The sequence below is a fragment of the Helianthus annuus genome, chromosome 1 (assembly GCF_002127325.2).
Source record: "Helianthus annuus cultivar XRQ/B chromosome 1, HanXRQr2.0-SUNRISE, whole genome shotgun sequence".
NCBI classification, from domain to species: Eukaryota; Viridiplantae; Streptophyta; class Magnoliopsida; order Asterales; family Asteraceae; genus Helianthus; species Helianthus annuus.
Genome location: NC_035433.2, coordinates 131,698,625 through 131,720,352, shown reverse-complemented (window position 1 = coordinate 131,720,352; position 21,728 = coordinate 131,698,625). Strand labels below are relative to the sequence as shown.

The 21,728-nt window shown below is 34.9% G+C and overlaps 2 protein-coding genes across 2 annotated transcripts; one reads left to right on the top strand and one right to left on the bottom strand.

Annotated features, from left to right (window-relative positions):
* Positions 1-12,597: 12,597 nt before the first annotated feature.
* LOC110931608 (17.9 kDa class II heat shock protein-like) lies at positions 12,598-14,932 on the bottom strand. The gene is made up of 2 exons (XM_022174995.1): positions 14,822-14,932; positions 12,598-12,864 (listed from the first exon to the last, which is right to left on the bottom strand). Exons 1-2 carry the CDS (start codon positions 14,930-14,932, stop codon positions 12,598-12,600), a joined length of 378 nt encoding a protein of 125 aa, XP_022030687.1.
* A 1,649-nt stretch (positions 14,933-16,581) lies between these two features.
* LOC110931612 lies at positions 16,582-17,067 on the top strand. Its single transcript, XM_022174998.2, has 2 exons — positions 16,582-16,676; positions 16,762-17,067. Exons 1-2 carry the CDS (start codon positions 16,599-16,601, stop codon positions 17,065-17,067), a joined length of 384 nt encoding a protein of 127 aa, XP_022030690.2. The 5' UTR covers positions 16,582-16,598.
* Positions 17,068-21,728: the final 4,661 nt, after the last annotated feature.

The following is a 21,728-nucleotide window of genomic DNA, read 5'->3' as shown; positions in this document are numbered from 1 at the left end:
TTTAGGTTCTTTGTATCTATTCTTTGTACATTAAGTGTTGTGTTGGACTTGTTATTCGTTCTATTGAACCTATTGGTGTTATGTTGCAGCCTATAGCAGGACTTGCAGTAGCAAAAGTCCTCGATTCCGGACACTCAAGCTTCAAGAAAGGTGACCTGGTTTGGGGAGGGACTGAATGGGAGGAATATAGCATCATTAACGCGCCTGAGACTCTAATCAAGATTGAACATACAGATGTGCCTCTATCTTATTATACAGGAATTCTTGGTATGTTTTCTGTTTAAATCGATTATGGTTTGGATATGTGTGTATAAACAGACAAGTAAATACTTATATTAAGTAGAGTCATGGGGCATTTAAGAAGCATTCAAAACACAAATGATAGGATTCAGATTCCAGGCTGCAGGGAAATCATAGGCATATAACACAATATATGTCGTCTCTGAGAACCGTGAGCATACCCAAAAATGATTAATTGGTTCCATTTTATGGGATGCCATTTATGTGTTGAAATTTTGTTGGGCTTGATAAAAATGTAGGGTTAATATATATATATATATATATATATATATATATATATATATATATATATATATATATATATATATATATATAGGGTTAGGATCATGTGAGAAGAAGTAGGCTATTTGAGAAACTTGAGAAGAAATCTGGACCACACATTTTTCCTAAGATTTACGTAATATACACATATGTATAGTGTAAAATTGACTATATACATATATGTATATTGAATTATACACATATGTATATAGTCAATCGTAATCTATACATATGTGTATATTACGAAAAGCTTAGAAAAATGTGTGGTCCAGATTTCTTCTCAAGTTTCTCAAATAGGGTGCTCTTCTCTTAGGATCCCTACCCTATATATATATATATATATATATATATATACATATATATATATACATATATATATATACATATATATATATACATATATATATATATACATATACGGGACCGCTAAAATGAAAACCACCTCCAGTTGTAAGAACCGCGGGAACCACTTTCTAGCCATTAGATCTTCAAAATGGATGGATGAGATTAAAAGTAGTTAAAAGTAATATTAAATTCTTTTTGTCTTATTATGTCTTAAATATTTTAATCTAAAAGGGTATTTAAGTAATTTTGTTTTTTTTTGTCTTATTAATTTTATTGTTTTTTATTACATTTTTGTCCTATTACATTAATTGTTTTTTCTAAATCAGATTTTTTTTATTAAACAACATTTTGAAATCAGATTTTTTGATAAAAAAATTTTACGCGCGTTTTTTATGACCCGTTTTACGCACCGTTTTTGCCGTCCCGTTTTTTGCCGCGCCGTTTTTTACGACCCGTTTTACGCGCCGTTTTAGCGTCCCGTTCTTCAAAATGGATGGATACGTCACGTTTTTACAAGCCGTTTCTAGGCCCCGTTTTTTACGTCCCGTTTTTACGCGCCGTTTATACGGCCCGTTTTACGCGCCGTTTTTTACGCCCCGTTTTTTCACGCCGTTTTTGCAACCGGGTTTTTACGTGCGGTTTTTTTATTCCCGGTTTTACGCGCCGTTTTTTTGCCGCCGTGTTTTACGTCCCGTTTTTATGCGCCGTTTTTTGCCCCGTTTTTTACGACCCGTTTTTACGCGCCATTTTTACGACCCGTTTTACACGCCGTTTTTTACGTCCCCGTTTTTTACGTGCGTTTTTTTACGACCCGTTTTACGCCCCGTTTTTTCACGCCGTTTTTGCGACCGTGTTTTTACGCGCTGTTTTTTATGCCCGGTTTTACGCGCAGTTTTATACCGCGCTGTTTTTTACGTCCCGTTTTTACGCGCCATTTTCACGCCCCGTATTCACGCCCCTTATTTACACGTCGTTTTATCACCCGGTTTTTAAGAGCCACTTTTTGCGCCCCGTTGTCACGCGTCGTTTTTTGCGCGTTGTTTTTTGCGCCCCCTTTCTTACACATGCGTTTTTAAACTTTTTTTACGGTTTTAAACTTTTTCTTTTACGAAAACTTTTTTTTACGGTTTAAATTTTTTTTTACGAAAACTTTTTTGACGTTTTATGTTTTACAATTTACATAACACAATGTTTTACGTTTTACATAATAAGGTTTTACGTTTTATGTTTTACAATTTACATAAAAAAGTTTAAGTTTTACAATTGACATAAAAAAGTTTTACGTTTTACATAGAAGTTTACGTTTTACGTTGTACGTTTTACAAGTTACATAAAAATATTTTTACGTTTTACGTTAAAAAGTTTTTACATCAAAAAGTTTTACGTTTTACGTTAAAGAGTTTTTACATAAAAGTTTCGTTTTACGTTTTACGTTAAAAAGTTTACATTTTACGTTTTACGTTAAAAAGTTTACGCTTTACGTTTTATGTTAAAAAGTTTACGTTTTACGTTAAAAAGTTTACGTTTTACGTTTTATGTTTTACGTAAACTTTACGGTACCCGTAAACACAAACTTCTGGTGCTCAAAACTACGCACACGACAATATTTTTTGATTTTTTTTTACAAATGTGTTTATAATACACGCATCTAAGTTTATGAAAAAAAATTTTGGTCCAACTCGGCCCGGATCAAAAAGTTCTCATGCTTCTTACAACTGGAGGTGGTTTTCATTTTAGCGGTCCCCTACAACAATTAACCAATCACAATTATCAATTATCAAACAACCCCAAACCCACATAATCGCCGTCAAAACCCACCACCACCGTCAATCCTCACACAGCCACCACCTCCGAACCACAATCTGACCCGTCGAACCACACCCGAACCGCGGCTGACCAGCTTTGACCGAGACTCGAAACCGAGCCGAAAACCCGACAAAATCTGAAGTGAACCCGAACCTGACCCGAACCAAAACTCAAACCACATCAGAATCTGAGCACGAAATCTAAGCCGAACTTGAACCAAACACACTCACCTCTACTGCAGTCGTCGCCGGTGCAGCTCCGGCGCCGGCCGGCTGCCGTCGTCACCGTCAACATCGTCATCTTCTACATTAACACCATCCATCTTCACTGACCCTTCCTGATCAACACGTAATCGAACTGAACACCTTCTGAAACATCACGTGACAATCCCGAAGAAGGAAACAAAAATAAATGGATTTGAGAAAGAAAGAGGATAAAAACTCAGGCTTACCGGGAAGGAAACCGTCGCCGGGCACCACTGCCGTAAAAACCCACCACCCCAGTCGCCGTCAAAACCCACCAGATTCAATTAATAATCCCTTGCCCAGATTCAATATCACAAAAACAAGAAATAAACTGCTACCCTTTATAACACGAAAAAAAATTAAAAAAATATCTTATTCTTTTTAAACTCATTTAAGCAATCTTATACAAAGATGACGTTAACACATCTTTTAGGGTAAGAACTTCAAAACTTCAAAGATTCAACCCATAAAATGCATTTAAGCAATTTTAAAAAATCAATGGGTTCTGGAAGATGAAGACAACTATGTGAGTGTCGGTGACGGTACAGAGTGGACACAACATGACAAATTTTATGAATATATAATTGAACTGTTGTAGCTCAAATAACGAAAGTTTAATGAACCCACACCTTGTCAAAAATCACCACCTAGCTCGCCGTAGAACCCACAACCGCTGCCGTGAGCGGCGGCGCCGTCGACGGTCCACCATTTCCTCGCCCATGCGTCTCTCTCTCTGGTCTTCCGTCTCGATCCTCGATCTCTCTCTCTTCGTCTCGTTGCCGGAAGAAACCAGGGTGTGGGTGTGGTGTGTGTGTACCGAAGACATGAGAAGAGGGGGGTCGGGTGTGTGATTGTCGCTGGAAAACGAGGCCACAACAGCGGCCGGTATATGGCCGGCACCGGTTGCCGGTCCCCTGGTCGTCGTGATCGGACAGAGAAGAGAAATGGGGCTGTTTGGGTAGTAAATGAGAGGAAGAAGGTGAGAGTTCTAAACATTTGAAGGGAGAAGTGAAGAGAGAAGAAAGAGACTGTAAAAAAGATGGATGGATTGACATTTTCTGGTGGCATTAATGAAGAGAGAGATAGTGAGAGATTAGACATTTGGGGTAAAAGACCAAAACACCCTTTTAGTTGGCATAATCTGATTGGTTGAAAGTGGTTCTCGCGGTTCTTACAACTGGAGGTGGTTCTTATTTTAGCGGCTTCCTATACATATATATATATATATATATATATATATATATATATATATATATATATATATATATATATATATATATATAGGGGATCGCTAAAATGAGAACCACCTCTAGTTGTAAGAACCATGGGAACCACTTTCTGGCCCTTAGATCAACTAGATGGATGGATGTGATTAAAAGTAGATAATATTAATATTAAAAGATTTTTGTCTTATTATGTCTTTAATATTATAATCCAAAAGGGTATTTAAGTAAAATCAATCTATTTTGTCTTTTTATATATATTAATTTTAAATTACCTTTTTTGTCCTATTCATTAATTAGTTTTTTTACTTAATTATTTTTTATTTATCCACAGATTTTTTTTGTAAATCAATTTTATTAAATCAAATTTTTATTATAATTCTTTTAATTTTTAATATTTTTACGCCTGGCCTTTTCACGCCTCGTTTTTTGACGCGCCGTTTTTTCGCCCGGCTTTTTCACGCGTCGTTTTTTTTACGCGCCGTTTTTTCGTTTTACGCCCCGGTTTTTTACGTTAATGTTATTTACGTCTTACGCGCCGTTTTTTTGCGTTTTACGTCCCGGTTTTTGCGTCAACGTTTTTTTGCGTTTTACGCACCGGTTTTTTACGTTTTACGCGCCGGTTTTTTACGTTAACGTTATTTACGTTTTACACGCCGGTTTTTTGCATTTTACGCACCGGTTTATTACGTCAAAGTTTTTTTTTTACGTTTTACGCGCCGGTTTTTTTACGTTTTACGCACCGGTTTTTTAACGTTTTACGCACCGGTTTTTTTACGTTTTACACGCCGGTTTTTTTACGTTTTACGCACCGGTTTTTTTACGTTTTACGCACCGGTTTTTTACATCAACGTTTTTTTACGTTTTACGCACTGGTTTTTTAACGTTATTTACATTTTACGCACCGGGTTTTTACGTTAACGTTTTTTACGTTAACATTTTAAAATTCAGGTTTTTTACGTTACCGGTTTTTTTACGTTATCGGTTTTTTTACGTTAACGGTTTTTACGTTAACGGTCTTTTACGTTAACGTTTTTACGTTAACGTTTTTTTCGTTTTAGTAAAAAAAAATTACGTTTTACGTAGAACTTTTTACTTTTTACGTTTTACGTAAAAACGTTTTACGTAAAAACGTTTTACGTTTTACGTTTTACGTAAGACTTTTTACGATTTACGTAAAACGTTTTACGTAAAACTTTTTACGCTTCACGTTTTTACGTTTTACGTCAAAAAAGTTTTACGGGTTATTTTTTTTAGAAAATTTTTTTGTACGCAAAAACGAACGTACCCAGAAATCGCAAACTCGGGAGGTGACTCAGATATATTGTTATCATCATCGACGCCTCAAAAAAAAAAAAAAACGCAAGAAACATAAAAAACAAAGGGTATCTCGAAAAAAAACGGGGTTTGGCTCAGATTATTCGATAATCAAGAGGCTGCAAAAGTGGGGTTGCAGGATCAAAAACCCTACCCTCCGCCGTCCTTGCCACGCCATCGTCATCAAAATCTACGTTTTTTTTTTTTGCATCATCGCCACCACGTCGATCGTATCAAAACCCACAGAATTAAATATCACAAATCAAATCCCACAAATCAACATGAACAACATTTAAACCCAGATTCAACCCGGATTCAACATGAACAACATTCAAACCCAGATTCAACATGAACATCATTCAAAAAAAAGAATGTCATTCAAACGCAGATTCAAACAGGATCAAAAAAAGGTCACAGTAGCATCATTCAAACCCAGACTCAACATGAACAACATTCAAGCCCAGATTCAACAGAATCAAGCCCAGAAAGTCAAACCCCCAAGAACACCCATCAGATTTAAGAACACCCACCCATCAGATTCAAAAAAAAAAAAAACCAGAAAAATCAAACCCACAGAATGAACATGAACATCATTCAAACAAACACATGAACATGAACATCATTCAAACAAAAACCCAGCAAAAGGAACATGAACATCATTCAAACCCCATATTCAAACAGATTCAAACCCACAAGATTCAAAAAGATTCAACGGAATCAAACCCACAAGATTCAAACCCACAAAGACAAAACCCACCAGATTCAAACCCAGATTCAAAAAAAAACAGAACATCAAAAACAAACCATGAACATCATTCAAACATCAAACAAAAATGTCCAGAACTGAACCAAAAACATCAAACAACATACCAAATCATTCAAGTCGGACAAAGCATCAACTCGTCGGGAGGAGTCCAGGACCTCCGCCGCTCACGGCGGCGCTGCCGCCGGCCCGCCTCCGACCTCTTTCTCTCTCCGACCTCTTTTTCTTGTAAGACCTTGTGATGAATCTGTAAGACTAATAATGCACACATATTATCGAGCCATGTGATGAATCTAGAAGACCTTGAATTAACCAAAGTGTCTTATAAATGGGCCGACAACATTACTTATCCTTTTATTTCTATTGGACCACCAAATCCCACTTTGTTTGAAACATGTTTTAATGAACCGACCGCCACCCACCGCCGGAGTTATCCGCCACCGCCGGTGACTTTCAATTCTTGATTTTAATTTTAAGAGAGAGGTGAGAGTATTCTTGTTGCTGGTAAAAAAAGAGAGAGGTGAGAGATGATGGTGATTATGATTTGAAATTAGGAGAGAGGTGAGAGATGAGAGTATTAAAGACAGACAAAAGTAAATGGATTTGACATTTAGGGTAATAGACTAAAATACCCTTTTAGTTGTCAAAGTCTGATTGGTGGAGAGTGGTTCTTACGGTTCTTACAACTGGGAGTGGTTCTCATTCTAGCGGCTCCCTATATATATATATATATAGGATTAGGATCATGAGTGAACAACTTCTTGAGAGTGAACCTAGTGAACTAATCTTGGCCCTTGATCATTTTTTAGATTAAAAGGGTAAGATTGACATTAGCCAAGTACTTTTAATTAAAATCCCTTAATTTTCTCCTCTCTTAACTCTTTCTCTCTCTCTCTCTCATTTTTTTTATTATTTCTCTATTATTTTAATTATAAGAGATTGAAGGGCTAATGTTTTTTTAAATAAACTGTTATGTTCCTTTTAAAATTAAATATTAAACTTAATTAAATTATTATTTTTAACATATGTGTATACTGGTCAGTATATACAAAACTTACACACTTGTGTATTATTACATCTTGTTTTCACGGGTTAGTATAAACCAAATTTATACTCTTGTGTATTATTCAAGTACATATGTGTATACGGGTCGGTATATACCAGGCGTATACACCAGACATATACACCTGTGTATTATTCAAGTACATAGTGTATACATGTCGATATATATCAGACTTATACACTTGTGTATTACTACATATTGTTTCCACTATACATTTTTTCATTAAACATTGATCTAATGCATATATGTATAGAGAATGTAATTAGATATTTTTAATTGTGTTCTAGCTGGAACAATATTTGATAATGTTTGTATTTTTTTTTTAACATTATGAAATATTAAGTTAGGTAATATGTGAGAGAAAAAAATATATATATAATTAAATATTCTTTTAATTGGAAAGAGAAATCAGGAGAGAGAAAAAATTAATTAATTAAATGAAGATAGAAATATACAATTATACCCTTATGTCTATTAAAATACTTGTAAGTTACAAAAGATAATTACAATCTTGCCATTAAAGAAAAAATCTAGATCTACAAAATCAATGGTCAGGATAAGTTCATTTTGTTCACAAATAAATCATTGTTCACTCATGAACCCTACCCTATATATATATATATATATATATATATATATATATATATATATATGGGAGCGCTAAAATGAAAACCACCCCTAGTTGTAAGAACCATGAGAACCACTCTTAACCAATCAGATTATGCCAACCTAAAGGGTATTTTAGTTATTTACCCCAAATGTCAAATATTCTCTCTCTTCATTAAAGTCACTTTAAATACCCCTCTCCTATCTCTTTTCTCCTTTTTCCTCTCTCCTCTCTCATCTCTTTATATATATATATATATATATAAATAATATTAAAATTGAAAAACATAAATAAAATTGTAAACTTGATGGAAAAGATGACATCTGACATTATTTAAAATCTTTATTAGAATTAGATTTGATTTTTTTCTTTGATTAATTAGTTACGTACATTATTTTTCAAATCAAACTTAAAACGTTCATCTAATGGTAAAGGGTTTTTTTTTTTTTTTTTTATTTCACATTGGACCTATGGATTTCAATATCATATAAAGTCCAAGTTTCATTTTGTAAGAATCAATTTCAAATGGAGATCAAGTACTAACAGTTGTTTAAGTTTTAAAATTGATTTTCACTTTTATTGTATTATTTGTGTTTTCTCTGTTGAACAAATGTAAAAATCCTAAGATGAATGACAAGCAGACACGATGCATCACGTGTCTCAAAGGGTGAGGGGTAATGTGTCCAATAAAAACCTAATTACGGGCAACAAAGACATACGGGGCTAACACATTATTGTATGCATTTAGACGCACTATGTAAGGCTACACGGTATGTTGATGGTCCTTCTTTGGAGGATGGTCCGCCACGTAAGCGTCACGTTAAAATATATTGTGTTTATGTTGTTGAAAATTGTTGAGTTTTGAAAAGATAACGACAACTTGAGTGGTCGGCTTATTCCAAAAACAGAGGAAACTCTGTCCGTTTTCCGTAAAAACGTAAAACGTAAATAGTTTAACATAAAACGTAAAAAGTTTAACGTAAAACGTAAAAAGTAAAAAGTTTAAAAAGTTAAACGTAAACGTAAAACGTAAATTTTTTAACGTAAAACATAAACTTTTATGTAAAAACTATTTAACGTAAAACTTTTTCTACGTAAATTGTAAAACGTAAAAAACCGTGTGATAAAACGGCGCCTAAACAAGGGGCGTGAATACGGGGCATAAAAACGCCGCGAAAAAAACGAGACGTAAAAAACTCCGCGTTAAAACGGGACGTAAAAAACGGCGCGTTAAAAAAACGACACTTGAAAAAGCCGAGCGTAAAAAACGGCATGCGAAAACGACGTGTTAAAAACGATGCCTGAAAAAGTCGGGCGTAAAAACGACGTGCAAAGACCGGCGCGCAAAACAAATTGTTTTGATAGAAAAATTTGAATTTAAAAATGCCTTTAATAAAAAATTCTGTTTAAAAAATAAAAAGTAATATAATAAAACAAAAAAGTAATAAAAAATAATAAAGATAAAAAGACAAAAAAGAGTAGTTTTACTAAACTACCCTTTTGGATTAAAATATTAAAGAAATAATAAGACAAAATGTATTTAATATTAATTTTAGTTACTTTTAATCTCATACATCCATTTTGTTGATCTAGTAGCTAGAAAGTGGTTCTTTTAGTTCTTACAATTGGAGGTGGTTTTCATTTTATCGATCCCCTATATATATATACATATATAGGGGATCGCTAAAATGAAAACCAACTCTAGTTGTAAAAACCATGAGAACCACTTTATGGCCCTTAGATCAACTAGATGGATGGATGTGATTAAAAGTAGTTAATATTAATATTAAAAGCTTTTTGTCTTATTATGTCTTTAATATTATAATCCAAAAGGGTATTTAAGTAAAATGACTCTATTTTGTCTTTTTATATATATTAATTTTAAATTACCTTTTTTGTCCTATTCATTAATTACTTTTTATTACTTTTATTTTTTAAACATAATTTCTTTATTAAAAACATTTTTAAATTCAGATTTTTTTAAAAGATTTTTATACTTTTTACAATTTAAGTTTTGTGTTAAACTTTTTATGTTTTATTGACGCGCCGTTTTTAACGCCGTTTTTTAACGCGCCGTTTTTTTTACGCGCCGTTTTTCAAGCGTAACGCGCCGTTTTAACGCTGTTTTTTAACGCGCCGTTTTTTAGGCGCCGTTTTTACGCGCCGTTTTTTAAGGCGTCGTTTTTCTCGATCGGCGTTTTTTTAACGCGCCGTTTTTTACGCGCCGTTTTAACGCGCCGTTTTTTAAGGCGTCGTTTTTCTCAATCGACGTTTTTTAAAGGCACCGTTTTTTACACGTTTTTTACGCGCCGTTTTTCCGAAGTTTTTTAACGCGCCGTTTTTTACGCGTATTTACGCGCCGTTTTTTTCAAGCGTCGTTTTTTTAAACGCGCCATTTTTTTCCACGTTTTTTTACGCGCCAAATTTTTTACACGCTTTTTACACGTCGTTTTAACGCGCCGTTTTTCCGAAGTTTTTTAATGCGCCGTTTTTTTAAGTTTTTTAACGTGCCGTTTTTCCGAAGTTTTTTAACGCGCCGGTTTTTTACGCGTTTTTACGCGCCGTTTTTTCAAGCGTCGTTTTTTTAAAACGCGCCGTTTCTCCACGTTTTTTAACGCGCCGTTTTAAACGCGCCGTTTTTTCCACTTTTTATAACGCGCCCTTTTTTACGTTTTGCGTTAAAAATTTAAATTTTTTACGTTTTACGTAAAAGTTTTTACGTTTTACGTTAAACTTTTTACCTTTTACATCCGGCTTTTTTACGTGTCGTTTTTTTGACGCGCCGTTTTAACGCCGTTTTTTACCGCGCCGTTTTTTACGCGCCGTTTTTTTAACGCGCCGTTTTTTAACACCATTTTTTACGCGCCGTTTTTTACCGCCGTTTTGTGAACGCCGTTTTTTTAACGCACCGTTTTTTTGCCCGTTTTTTAAACGCCGTTTTTCCACGCGCTGTTTTTTACCACGCGCCGTTTTTAACGCCCATTTTTGTTGCCCTTTTTTTAACGCCGTTTTTTTAACAACGCTTAAACATTTGATTACAACTTTATAAGGTTTTTTTATACTTTTTACAATTCAAGTTTTACGTTAAACTTTTCAAGTTTTACGTTTTTTTGACGCGCCGTTTTTTACGCGCGTTTTTTACGCCGTTTTTTACGCGCCGCTTTTTACGTTTCATTTTTTTCGCGGCGTTTGTATGCCACGTATTCACGCCCCGTGTTTAGGCGTCGTTTTATCACACGATTTTTTACGTTTTACTTTAAAAAGTTTTTACATAAAAGTTTACGTTTTACGTTCTACGTTAAAACGTTTTACATTAAAAAGTTTACGTTTTACGTTTTACGTGAAAAAGTTTACATTTTTACATTTTACGTGAAAAAGTTTACGTTTTACGTTAAACTTTTTAAGGTTTACGTTAAAAAGTTTAGGTTTTACGTTTTACTTTTTACGTTAAACTTTTTACGTTTTACGTTAAACTTTTTACGTTTTACGTTAAAACTTTTTACGTTCTTACGCTTTACGTTAAACTTTTTACGTTTTACGTTAAAAACTTCACGTTTTACGTTTTTACGTTTTACGTTAAACTTTTTACGTTTTACATTTTTACGCTTTACGTTAAACTTTTTACTATTTACGTTAAAAATTTTACGTTTTACGTTTTACGTTAAAAAGTTTACGTAACCTTTTCTTCCAACTAACGACAATTCACAGAAAACAACGGAAAACAGAATCACAATCAAATCGATCTCTTCAAGTTATTCGAAACCTTTTCTTCCAACTAACAACAATTCAAACCAACGTGACACTGACAAGAATCAGTAAAAAAACTTGCTTAAACAACGATTTGACCGATTCATAATTGGCCAAAAACTTGCTTAAACAAGTTTTACGTTAAACTTTTTAAGTTTTACGTTAAAAAGTTTAGGTTTTACGTTTTACATTTTACGTTAAACTTTTTACGTTTTACGTTAAAACTTTTTACGTTCTTACGCTTTACGTTAAACTTTTTACGTTTTACGTTAAAAACTTCACGTTTTACGTTTTTACGTTTTACGTTAAACTTTTTACGTTTTACATTTTTACGCTTTACGTTAAACTTTTTACTTTTTACGTTAAAAATTTTACGTTTTACGTTTTACGTTAAAAAGTTTACGTAACCTTTTCTTCCAACTAACGACAATTCACAGAAAACAACGGAAAACAGAATCACAATCAAATCGATCTCTTCAAGTTATTCGAAACCTTTTCTTCCAACTAACAACAATTCAAACCAACGTGACACTGACAAGAATCAGTAAAAAAACTTGCTTAAACAACGATTTGACCGATTCATAATTGGCCAAAAACTTGCTTAAACAACGATTTGACCGATTCATAATTGGTCAACAGAGTTACATATTTAATTGTTTACTTTTGTAACAATTCATTCACTCTATTTTGTTTTTTATTTTTAAATTGCATATTGCCCTAAACCAAACAAGTACAAAAACCCAGTTTAATTCCTAAACATGTTCACTATCACTACCAAAATCTAAACCCAAAATAACATATCGATTGAAAAAAGAAAACAACAAACCAAACATCACCTGCAACTCATTCATCAAACCCTATTATTCATAACACTCAACTACATATCAAACATCCGATTGATTATTATCCATACGATTTCTTCAAGCCACCTGGACCTGGATTGTCTTCGGCTTCTTGGGCTCGGGCGGAGGCAGCTTCTCCACAGTCACCGTAAGTACACCGTCCTGACAAACGGCCGATATCTTATCCGTATTCGCATTCTCTGGCAACGGAAACTTCCTCATGAAACGCCACCACCGCCGTCTCGGTTCCTCCATCCTCCTCTCCATCCTCACATACTTGACTCCTTCCTTCTCTTCCTCTCGGTTCCTCTCTCCGCTTATCACCAAAACGTTGTCGTCTTCCACCTGCACGTTTATATCCCCCGACTACCGCCACCGCTGAAACGCCACCGTCGCCGTCCTCTGGTAGACATAGCCACCGAGACGGGATCTAGTCTAGAAATCGTGGCACGACCTTCACCTGACACTTCAACATCTGGTCATTGGATCTGGTCTAGAAATCGTGGCACCACCGTTCTCTCTGCTAACGGAATTTAAAAAAGTGCACTGTGTTTTTTTTTTTTTTTTTGGTTCTAGATGAAGGAAGAGAAAAAATGAGAGAGAGTGTACTAGATCTAGATTTTAAGAGAGATATAGAGAGAGGTGAGAGTGGACTGTGTTTTTTTTTTTTTTTTGAAGATGGTGATGATGAATGTGGATTTTAAGAGAGAGGTGAGATGAGGGAGGAGAGAAGTGAGAGGAGAGAAGTGAGATTTATAAAAGTCTGATATAATAAATGAAGAGAGAGAAAGATTAGACATTTTGAAGGAAATGACCAAAATACCCCTTATTGTGATTGGTGGAGAGTAGTTCTTACGGTTCTTACAACTGGAGGTGGTTTTCATTTTAACGCTCCCCTACATATATATATATATAGGGTAAGGTTCATGCGAGAACCATCTTTATTGCGAGAACCAATGTGAACACAACCTAAAATAGTTAAAAAACCTAACCCCCCCCCCTCACCCAAGCTAAATGCTAAAAACTATACCCCCAAAAACCTAAAAAAAACCTAACCCCCCCCCCCCAACCCCAAGCTAAAGTGCTAAAAACTAAACCCCCAAAAAACCTAAAAAAATAAAAACACACAATTTTTTTTAAATATTTTTTACATTAAAATCGCTACTTTTAGTAACAAATTTTTTTTTTAAATTTAAAAAAAATATTTTTTGACAACTAAAATTAACGATTTTTTTTATAAAAAATATTAAAAAAATTTGTGTGTTTTTTAGCTGTTTTTAGGTATTTTTGGTTATGTTCACATTGGTTCTCGCAAACACAACTAAAAATACCTAAAAATAGCTAAAAAACAGAATTTTTTTAATATTTTTTATAAAAAAAATTGCTACTTTTAGTAGCAAATTTTTTTTTATTTTTTTTTGCTACTAAAAGTAGCGATTTTAACTTAAAAAATATTAAAAAAAATTGAGTGTTTTTTTTTGATTTTTTTAGATTTTTTTTTTTGATTTTTTTGGGTTTTTTGGGGGTTTAGTTTTTAGCATGGGGGGGGGGTGGGGGAGGGGGGTTTAGGTTTTGGGGGGTGGGGGGGTTAGGTTTTTTGAGGGTTTTAGCTTTTAACGTTTAGCTGGGGGGGGGTTAGGTTTTTTTTTGGGGAGGGGGTGGGGGGTTTAGGTTTTTTTTTCTGGGGGGGGGTGTTAGGTTTTTTTAGTTTTTTTTAGCTATTTTAGGTTGTGTTCACATTGGTTCTCGCGGTTCCCGCAGTTCTCGCAATAAAGGTGGTTCTCGCATGAACCTTACCACTAAAATAGAAACCACCTCCAGTTGTAAGAACCGCGAGAACCACTCTCAACCAATTACGTTGTGCCAACATAAAGGGTATATTGGTCATTTACCCCATATGTCAAGTCACCACTCTCTCTCTCCATTTAATGGTTGTCTCTCTCATCATCCTCTCTCTCTATTTAATGCTTCTGTCTTCTCATTTTTAATTTACTTTCACATGTCTCACCTAATTTGAAAATGCAGCATCTTCTTCATTCCCACCCAATACCCACCACCGTTCACCTCCTGTAACCCACCCCCTCCTCCGTCAACCACACTTCTGGCACCACCAAACACCGTTCACCACCGCCCTTCTGTCACAAGGAGGAGGATTTGCTGGTGTGTGGCAGCGATGGTAAGAGGCGGGGAGACTAGGGTTCCGTCAAGAACCCTGACGGTGGCGGCCCTGCTTCTCTGGTGACCGAACAACTCAAGAAAAAGAGAGAAAGAGAGACCAGAGAAGGAAAGGGAGGCGAGCGACGGAATCAGAACCGCCGGCGGCGGTAGTGCGAAGAACAACGACACTCCTCAGAACAACGGCGGAGACGGCGGAGAACTCCGGCGGTTCCTTTTTTTTCCGGTAACTCCTCATAACTCTTCTTTTCTTTTGTTTTTTTTTAAGATCCGATGATGCTTCGGCCAGTGGGTGGTGGTTTTCAGGTGGAACTTTGGTGGTGGTCAATGATGTACGGGGTGTTGACGGCGGTGTACGTGGTGGCAGCGAAGTCTGCCGGCAATCGGTTGGTGTTGGTGGGTGTGATTAAATTGTGAAATGATTGTTTTGTTTTGTGTTAGTGGTATGAAATGGATATGGATCTTTGAAATTTTGTTGAAATTGTTATGAAATTGCAAGATTTTGATTCAGTTGTTACCTTTAAAAGGTTTGAGTTATTAATTAGTTGCCTGAAAAACCCTTTTATTTGTAGTTTCTTCTTTCTAAAGTAGTTGGAACAATGTTGTTTAACAACGTTTTTGTTCCGGTCATTGTATGTAAATGACTTGTTTCAAGTGTTCGTTTCGGGATCAACAGTGATTTTGGTTCGGGTTAGTTTCGAGTCAGACTTCAGGTTTGGTTCGGTCAAAGCTAGTCAACGAGAGGTAAAAAAAAGTTTTTGTAAAAAAAAACTTTTTTAACGTAAACCGTAAAAAAAAAAGTTTTTGTAAAATTTCTGGGTGCGTTCGTTTTTGCGTAAGAAAGTTTTTTTTAAAAAAAAAAGTAAACCGTAAATTTTTTAACGTAAACCGTAAATTTTTTAACGTAAAACGTAAAAATTTTACGTAAAACGAAAAAAGTTTAACGTAAAACTTAAAATGTAAAAAGTTTAAAAAGTTTAACGTAAAACGTAAAAAGTGTAAAAAACGGCGTGTTAAAAAAATGTGAAAAAAACGACGCGTTAAAACGACGTGTAAAAAACGGCGTGTTAAAAAAACGTGTAAAAACGGCACGTAAAAAACGGTGCGTTAAAAAAATGATGCTTGAAAAAGCCCGGCGTAAAAACGGCGCGTTAAAAAACGACGCTTAAAAAAGCCCGGCGTGCAAAAACCGGTGCGCAAAAAAAAATTTGTCTTGTTAAAAAAAATTGAATTTAAAAATTCTGTTAATAAAAAAATTCTTTTTAAAAAATAAAAAATAATATAATAAAACAAAAAAGTAATAAAAAAAATAATCTATACTTTCTATAAAAGGAGAAATCCAAGTGACATAAGAAAAGCTGATGTGTCAGAAGGAGAGCATGTCCAACAAGGCTTTTCTTATGTCATTATTACATCATAAAGCCTAATATATAAATCAGTTTAAAATACATTTAATGCTCTATTAAACCACTGCCTTGTGTATTTTCAAATTTTAAAGGTCTGACCCACATTCTAAAGGGCAAACCACTACCCATCTACGAGAAAGTAGCAGCTGGTTTCTTTGGTAAATGTATACTTAGCAGCAGCAGTTGTTGTTATCTTCCGTAATACTTTTAGATCAGCAGATGTTTAAAGCTAATTACCGGGAAATTCAAATTCAAATATGCATGGGAATAAGTAATTAGCAATTAATGCATGTCACTCAGATTAAAACTCCTGTCAATCATCCTTCTTATATAAGGCTTTTCTTATCATTTCCCTCTTCATATTTCATCACGCTTTCATTTTCTCTAATTTTGAAATTTGAAATTTAATCACAATCCGAATTCCAAATTAGAAGCATATCAATTTCAGTTGACAATAATAATCTTAGTTTTGTTAACGATTTGAATCCTGGGAAGGATATGTGGAACATGAAGGCGAGAATTATTCGAAAATGGAATCAGGGTTACAAGATGGAGATCATCTTCATTGATGAGAAGGTAATTTGTATCTCTGTTTTTCCGTTTTATTTTAGAAAATGTAGTGTTGTATGCTAAGAAGATGATTTCTTTAAATGTTCTTCAGGGTGCTAAGATTCAAGCAGGTATTAAGAGTCATCTGATACCTGTTTTTGATGGACAGCTGCAAGAAGATGCTGTTGTGATTATGTCGAAATTTGGTGTTGGTGAGAATAAAGATTTATATAAAGTAGTAGTGCAGCCTTATAAAATCAACTTTTATAGATGCACAACTGTTACTCATGTGAGAGGTTGGCAAGGTGTTGAGTATGGTTTCAATTTCAGAGCTTATGAAGATATTCTTCAAGGAGAGGCGTTAAACGCTTTGAGTGTTGGTAGTGTATATTTTTGTAATCATGTCTTGCTTGTATAATATTAGAGAGTTTTACTTATATTCTTGTATAATGTGATCATATAGATGTTGCTGGACTGTGATTTCTTGTGGAGATCTTGAAATCTTTGATCGACCTCCAAAGGAGACTAAGAAGATGAATTCCGAGATTGAAGATTTGGAGTAAGTTGTTGTTTATATGTTCAGTCAAGTACTGATCATCAAATGTATTTAATGATGTTAATAAATAAGATGAAGAATGTTTGTATTTAATGTGGGACCATGGTAATGGTAATAAATGAGATTTATAGTGTTTGTATGTAATGCTGAATAATGATAATAAATGAGGTATACAGTTTATTCTTAGTGAATATGGTAGTTAATTTATGGCTCATTTGCTACTTTAATAAATGTTATAGCTTTCCTGGTTGATTTTCTGTTTTTATTCATTCAATGTTGTTTTGATATGAATATTCTTTTCATGTAGTGGTAAGGTTTTGCGGTGTACTGTGTGGAATGATTATGCTCTGCAGATTAAGGACTTCATTTCTAAAGTCCCACCTCATGAGCATGTGATGGCTGTTATACAGCATGGGAAGTGTAAGGAATGGAAAGGTATTTTTGTTACTTTCTGCAAATCATAACTATACTGTTTATTTCTCGCAATATAAAGACATGTATACATTAAATATCTATATACTTTTCCATGTAGGTGAATATACTGTTCAAAGTGATAAGTTTGCAACAGAATTTTTCTGAATCAAGAAATTGATGAAGTTGATGAGCTAAGGAGAAGGTAATTCTCAATGTAATTTCTGTTGTATATAGATGTTCCAGTCAAATACTTGGTTTCATGTCATTTGTATACTAATTCTAATCATTTGTGGTATTCAAAAGGCATATATTGAAGTTTAGACAAGGGAGTAGTTCTACTTCTCAAACGATACTATCGTCTCAGAGTATTTTTCCATTACATAAAGAATTTGTAATTGAAGGTGTGAAGAAACATGTTGATGAGATTAGCGAGATAGAAGAGGTTTCACTTCTTTGTATATAGTTTGGTTATTTGTTTGGGTTGTCACCTGCGTGTTTTTACAGGAAGTGTGTTGTGTTTTTACAGGAAATGTCTTGTGTTGTGGTTGCGACAATTAAGATTGTGCAAGAAGAGTATGGTTGGTTTTATGTTGCCTGTCGTAAGTGTTTCAAGAAGGTGGGTAAAAGTGAATACTTGCAGAATGTTGAGAATGTTTCAGATGATATTCTTTGATTGCATGCGTCTTCTTTGGTTTGTATCAGATGTCATACTGAATGTACATCGATCACCACAAAGTAAGCAATGATGATTATTTAGCGTTATATTTATATAAGTAACATTCTAAGACTCATATTTAAATATAGTTTTGCAGTTTACTTAGTTAGTTGTGTATATTTCAGGTTCAAGGTGCAAGTGCGGGTGCAGGATGAGAGTGGTAGTGTTTCTTTTGTTATGTTTGATAGAGATGTTCAGAAGCTTCTTGGATTAGCGGCGAGTGACATAAGAGAGAGGCAGGTTAAGGCCAATGATACTGGATTCCCTCATGAGATATTTCGATTGGTTGATAAGAAGGCTGCTTTTAAGATTGATGTTTCAGAGTTCAATCTTAAAAATGACTATCGTGTTTATACTGTGCAAAAAACAACTGATGATCCAATAATAATTGTTGAGTTGGTTGGTGGAGATGGTAATGGTGATGAAAATACTGATGAGGTAGCATATAAAATTACTCTTTCAATCTATTTATTTTTCTTTTGAGTTTTAAACACTGGATTGTGTACTTTTTTATATGATATCATATATTATGATCCTTTAGGTTATTCAAGAGGTAGCTGACGTTAAAGACGTTAACCTTTCAGACTCTTCTCAGGTGTCTGCTGAACGAACTTCAAGGGTGAGTATTTATTTTTAAAGTATGTTTAGTACGTTTAAAAAGAGTTCATTATTTTATTAAATGAGATCAATAGTTGTTTTGTGATCTGTTGGAAGGATGTTATCTCTGTTACGGCCGACTCTTCAGTCGTTGAAGTTGCAAAGGATTCTGGATCAAGTCCCAATAGAAAGCGGATGGCTCAAGATGCTGATGTTGCCAACGTTGGTGAGCTATCCACTAATGTGAGAAGAACCCGGAAGAAGCTGACTAAGGTTAACAATTAGATGCTTATGAAAAAACAATTCTTATGAGAGATAAGTAGAAACCACTTATTTTTGAAGAATCCTTGTGGTTTTTATTTATGTCTGTTAACTGTTGTTTTAACAAACTGTGGTTAAAAGTTTGGTTTGTAAGGGCTACGATGATGAAAATGATATGTAATGTCTATGGTTTGAATATTAAGTAAGGTTAACATTTTGTTTGTTATATAATATAATATTGTTATTATACATTATATACATTTTTGGTGATATTGATGGATTGAATAAGTAGTAGGGTTGTATATTATTGTTAGATTGATGAATGAAAATTTAATCAATTGGTTAGTCGGAAAACTGTTGGGGTCTGAGATACATTAACATCTGTAAGAGGCTAAGCACTGTTATAGTGTGAAACATCTGTTAACCCCTAAGCACTGTTAAAAGATCTGTTAAAGGCTAAGCACTGTTATATCGTGCTTCAACAGACCTTATGAGCTATTGATCATCATCTGTTAAAGATCTTATTTTATAGATCTTCTGTTGAATTGTGTAATATCTGTTGGTGAACAGCAGGACTTAGGTTCATCATACAATTTACTTCATCAGCAGAGGTTCTCTTTAGCAGACCTTTGCTTCAGCAGTCTTTGTCTTAACAAACCTTTTGGTACATCAGCAGAGTTTGTTTGGCTATTCATGGACTGGATAAGTAGTAAGGTTGTATATTATTGTTAGATTGATGAATTGAAGAATGAAAATTTAATGAATTGGTTAGTCGGAAAACTGTTGGGGTCTGAGATACATTATGTCACAGCCCCCGATCCTTAGTTCCCGGGAACGGGCGGCCGTGAGCCAGTTTCGGTGGTATCACGTTTATTTATCCAATTTGGCAGCGGAAATTTTCATCAGGACCGTAGTTAGGAAATATTTAATCAGAGTAAACCACCTCGTTTAATAATATTAAACATATGGGTAAAACCCAAGTTTTCAGTACACACATTTTATAGGAATAATTCCTATTTATTTAATAAAAACATCCATTTTATTCTTAGGTAACTTTATTGCCACTTTTTCAAGCCTTCAGTGCTGTCCAGCTGGCTTCTATTTGGCTTTTACATTTTGTTACCTGAAACGCGTTTTAAAAACATTTTGTCAGTGGGAAATACTGGTGAGTGAATCCCAGTTTAATCAGGTTTAAATAAAATTCACAGTGAACAGTATTGAGGGCGATCCCGCAATTACATTTGTTTCCAAGTTATATCAATTATCACCTGCTGGTACTGTCAGACCTGACTTGTGGAAATGTTACTCCTTAACCAGGTTGTAACAAATTTTGTATACAAAACCCCAACATACCCACGATAATTGTATTCTTACAAATACTCAATAACTGTCATTCGCATGGAAAGGTATTTAAGGTTTTGTAAAAACAGTTTGCAAAAAGGAGATTACTCACAAAAATGAGCATATAAAAAGAAGGATTAACTCACATTGCTGTCTTAGGTTATTCTTTAGGGTTTCCTGGTGAATATCTATAATTTACACAAATGCACGTGTGTTAGTATAATAACCCATTTTAACATTAGTAATACCCTCCCCGAGACGGCATTCCAACGACTACGTCGGGCAGAACCACGACAGCCGTTACGGAACCCTAGATCAATCGGGCAGCGTATCTAATACGTCTCCAGGGGTTATAATACTTACATCGTAGCAGAACCTCGCTAATTAGGGGGGTATAACGCTCGGGTATAATAACACTACTACAGAAATTGAGATTGAAAGAAAGGAATGAGCGAACAGACGGAAGGCCCGTTGCCCTCTTTATATAGGGCTGTAATCGCGTCTCCACGCGGCCCGCGTTAAGTAAGGCTAACCCTTACGCGGCCCGCGTCAACCTCCGGTCAACGTATAGCTTGGCCCGGTCATCTACTAGGTTTGACACGATGTTGACACGTGTCAGCTCAGGGTCGTGCCACAATTCAGGACACTCGTGGCCCGCATGAACTTAGACTAACTCATACGCGGCCCGCATCAACTAATGATTTCAGCGGAGTCCGGTTACATCCTAATGCGGCCCGCGTTAAGTTGAGGTGAGGTCCTATGCGGCCCGCCTCAGCTTAAATTTTTAGTGTTTTTAATTTATTATCTATATACAATCTATTTTGGGCTCGGTTTTCATATACGGGGTGCATATAAAGACATATTGATACATTTCAAGATATATTAGGGTGTCAGAACTATTATAAGGGTGTCGGTTTTACCGAGGGTTGTTATATCCTCCCCACCTTGTTTTAGAGCTCGTCCTCGAGATCTACTGAAATAAGTGTGGATATTTCTTTTGCATTTTTAATTCAAGCTCCCATGTGTATTCAGGTCCTCTTTTGGAGTCCCACTTCACTTTGACCAGAACTAATCTCTTATGCTTGAGATTCTTAATTTTTCTATCTTCAATTTGTAAAGGTCTCTCTACAAATTTGAGTTGTTCATTTACCTCTATATCCTTGAGAGGTACTACGAGTGATTCATCAGCTAGGCA

Coding starts and splice junctions, on each gene's coding strand:
- LOC110931608 (XM_022174995.1), bottom strand. CDS start 14,932: ATGAGGAGTTACCGGAAAAAAAAGGAACCGCCGGAGTTCTCCGCCGTC. Junction 12,865..14,821: donor CCGCCGGCGGTTCTGATTCC/GTCGCTCGCCTC, acceptor ATAAACGTGCAG/GTGGAAGACGACAACGTTTT.
- LOC110931612 (XM_022174998.2), top strand. CDS start 16,599: ATGTGGAACATGAAGGCGAGAATTATTCGAAAATGGAATCAGGGTTAC. Junction 16,677..16,761: donor TCATCTTCATTGATGAGAAG/GTAATTTGTATC, acceptor AATGTTCTTCAG/GGTGCTAAGATTCAAGCAGG.